The sequence below is a fragment of the Otolemur garnettii genome, unplaced genomic scaffold, assembly GCF_000181295.1.
Source record: "Otolemur garnettii isolate 467f Iridium unplaced genomic scaffold, OtoGar3 scaffold00025, whole genome shotgun sequence".
Lineage (NCBI taxonomy): Eukaryota > Metazoa > Chordata > Mammalia > Primates > Galagidae > Otolemur > Otolemur garnettii.
In genome coordinates, this window is record NW_003852420.1 from 16398381 (window position 1) to 16402173 (window position 3793).

At 37.0% G+C, this 3793-nt stretch overlaps 1 protein-coding gene across 1 annotated transcript in view; it reads left to right on the forward strand.

Moving 5' to 3' along the window:
• The window catches only part of LOC100958698 (E3 ubiquitin-protein ligase Itchy), a 47486-nt gene that overhangs the window by 13401 nt on the left and 30292 nt on the right, over positions 1-3793 (forward strand). The window contains exons 4-5 of the mRNA XM_023512141.1: positions 2359-2431; positions 3268-3339. Of these exons, the coding sequence (XP_023367909.1) occupies positions 2359-2431; positions 3268-3339 (145 nt within the window). The remainder of the gene's footprint in view (positions 1-2358; positions 2432-3267; positions 3340-3793) is intronic.

Here is a 3793-nt window from a genome sequence, read left to right on the forward strand (position 1 = left end):
GGCGCCGAGCCTGTTGTTCTTTTTCAAGATTGTTTTGGCTAAAGTTCCTTGAGATGCCATATGAATTTTAGGATGGATTTTTCTTCTGCACAAAATGTCCTTGATACTTTATTGCATTGAATCTCTGGATCGCTTTGGGTATGACATATGGTCATCTTACTAATAAGTCTTCCAATCCATGAACACGGATATTTTTCTATTTATTTATGTCTTTTAAAATTCATCAGTGCTTTTGCAGTTTTCAGTGTAGAAATCTTTTTACTTCCTTGGTTAAGTTAATTTCAAAGTATTTTTTTCTTTTTGATGTTATTGTAAACGGAAATGTTTCCTTATTTTTCTGTTTATTGTTGGCATGTAGAAATGGAACTGATCCTTTTTTTCTTTTTTAAGATGTCTCACTAAGTCTCACTCTACTCTTGGTAGGGTGCTATGGCGTCACAGCTCACAGCAACTTCAAACTCTTGGGCTTAAGTGATTCTCTTGTCTCCGCCTTCCAAGTAGCTGGGACTATAGGTGCCCACCACAATGCCCGACTATTTTTTTGTTGCAGTTGTCATTGTTTAGCTGGCCCAGGCCAGGTTTGAACCTGCCAGCCTCCATGTATGTGGCTGGTGCCATAACCACTGCCACAGGCGCCGAGCCAATAGAACTGATTTTTGTGTGTTGACTTTGTTTACTGCTACTTTGCTGAATTTGTTTATTGGTTTTTTATTGTTTTTGGTATGGAATGTTTTGTATTTTCTACACATAAGATCAAATAATTTTCTAATTATTTCTTCCTTTCTAATTGGGATGACTTTTTCATATGTTTTAGATTTCTTTTCTTGCCTAATTGCTCTGGCTAGAATTTCTAATACTGTGTTTGCTAAAAATGGTGAAAGTAGGCATTCTTATATTTTTCTGATGTCAGAGGAAAAGCTGTTAACCACTGAATGTGGTTTTCATATATGCCCTTTATTATGTTAAGGTAGTTCTACCATTTGTAGTTTGTTGCTTTTTTTTTTGTCATGAAGGAGCGTTGAATTTTGTCGAATTTTCTACACTAAAATTCTGTTAATATTGTGTGTATTATGTTAGTTTTTCATATATTGAACCATCCTTAAATTCTAAGAATAAATCATACTTAGTCAAAGGGACTAATACATTAATCTTCTCAATGTGCTACTGAGGTTTGTTTGCTAATACTTTGTTAAGGATTTCTGCGTCAATGTTCATAAAGATATGTTGGTCTGCAGTTTTCTTCAGAGTCACACGGCAGGCAGGAATATGGAGGAAGGGCAAATAGTAATGAAGGGAAAAAGAAAATTTCCAGCTATCTCAGCTCTCTTTTAAAAAGAGCCTTTCTGAGGCTCTGCCTGTAGCTCAGCAGCTAGGGCACCAGCCACATACACCAGAGCTGGCAGGTTTGAACCATGCCCGGACCTGCCAAACAACAATAACAACTACAACAAAAATAGCCAGGCATTGTGGTGTGCACCTGTAGTCCCAGCTACTTGGGAGGCTGAGGCAAGAGAATAGTTTAAGCCTAAGAGTTGGAGGTTACTGTGAGCTATGATGCCATGGCACTCTACCCAGGGCAACAGCTTGAAACTCTGGCTCAAAAAAAAGAGCCTTTCTGAAAGTCTCACACACCACTTTCACTTTGAGTTTATTAGCCAGGCTTAAGCCACAAGGCCACACTGAGAAATGTAGGTAGCATACTGCACAGTTAAATGTCAAGGGTCTCATTTAGGAATAAATGAGGGAGTGGATGTTGAGACAGATAGCATTCTCAGATAGAATCTCCTTTACCTCTCCCTATTACATTTGGCTGCATATAAAAGGAAACCCCACAAAAGTGGCTTCAACAAGATCAAAGTTTATTTTTATTTATTTACTTTTTTTGAGATAGTCTTACTATGTTGCCCTTGGTAGAGTGCCATGGTGTCACAGCTCACAGCAACCTCAAACTCGTGAGCTTAAACAGTTCTCTTGCCTCAGCCTCCCAAGTAGCTAGAACTACAAGCGCCTGCCACAGTACTTGGCTATTTTTGTTGTTGTTGTTGTAGTTGTGGTTGTTTAGCAGGGCTTGGGGTGGGTTTGAACCCACCAGCCTTGGTGTATGTGGCTGGCACCCTAACCTCTAAGCTACAGGTGCCAAGCTTATTACTACTATTATTATTATTATTTGCCCTTTTACTTAAAAAAGTAATAAAGAAGTATTTCAAAGAAAGAAAAGTTGTATTGGGAATATGCTGTACTTGATATTTTTGTGTTTGCCAAATACTGAGCGGGGTATGGCATTTTGCTTTCTTTCCTTCAGCATTATCTTATACAAGTAGCCATATATATGTCATATTAACCTATGTCCTTCCTCAGAGACAATGGACCCCAGATAGCCTATGTTCGGGACTTCAAGGCAAAGGTTCAGTATTTCCGATTCTGGTGTCAGGTTAGTATTGGGAATGTCTCTGTCCTTCCTTTCTTTTCTTTGTTATGATGCTTATGTTATACAGTGATTGTGAAAATAGTTAACTATACAAATAAAGGAATATCTTTCCTTTATTTTTAAAGCAAAGAAAGATTTATCAATTAGATAATTTTATGGACAACAGAAGCTAAATTAAGCTTAAAACCACTGGAATAAGAAAACATTATCACTTTTCTCTCAGTACCCATTACTTTCCAATAGCAGAAATCTTCCAATATAAGCCAGAACATTTTCTGATTTATAAATTCTAACCAGCTGTTTTTATATCAAGCGTTTAATATAATTGAACTTTGCTAGATAATACATGTTTTTACATATATGAATATGTGCATGTTATATTTAGAGCAGTTTTTTGGGTGTGATCAGCTATTCTGATGTACAAATATTATACTTGATTGAATTATGATTTTTAATGGATTCCAAAGAAAATGAATGCACTAGTCAAAGTGTTACTATCATGAATATTTTTAAACTTCAAACTCCTATAATTAACTGGACTTATGGAAGCAAGAAGAATTTGAATTAACTTTTTGATGATAAAATTAAGAAAAGATTTATTTGACTCATTAAATAAGCACTGTGTTTATACCTTGTTTTCCTCTGTTTTTAATATATTGAATAATCTAATTAGCACAAATGTTCACAAATGCCTGGTTAAACATTATTGAATATGAATTCCTATTTATACTCTACTTGTTTCTGAAGGCAAAAATAAAAGTAAAAAAACTTTCTTCTTTTAATTTCTTGATAGGCCATTTTAATGGTGAGAGTTGACTTACGTCATTCTTATATTTCAGCAACTGGCCATGCCACAGCACATAAAGATTACAGTGACAAGGAAAACATTATTTGAAGATTCCTTTCAACAGGTAATATTTTATTCACTCAAAAAAATTTTCTTCCTAGCTGCCACCCCAGGACCATCTTTGGATGTTGGCAGTTTAATCTGAACAGTTTGGAACTTCTTTTTTTTTTAGAGACAGTCTCACTGTATTGCCCTCAGTAGAGTGCCTAGCATCACAGCTCACAGCAAACTCTTAACTCCTGGGTTTAGGCACAGCAACATCTGACTCCTGGGTTCAAGCAATTTTTTTGCCTTAGCCTCCTGAGCAGCTGGGACTACAGGCTGCCACAACAATGCCCAGCTATTCTTTTGCTGCAGTTTGGCTGGGTCCAAGTTTAAACCCACCACCCTTGGTATACAAGACTGGCGCCCTACCCACTGAGTCAGAGTTCTTTTTTTTTTGAGACAGAGCCTCAAGCTGTCCCCCTGTGCTGTGGCATCATAGCTCACAGCAACCTCCAACTCCTGGGCTCAAGTGA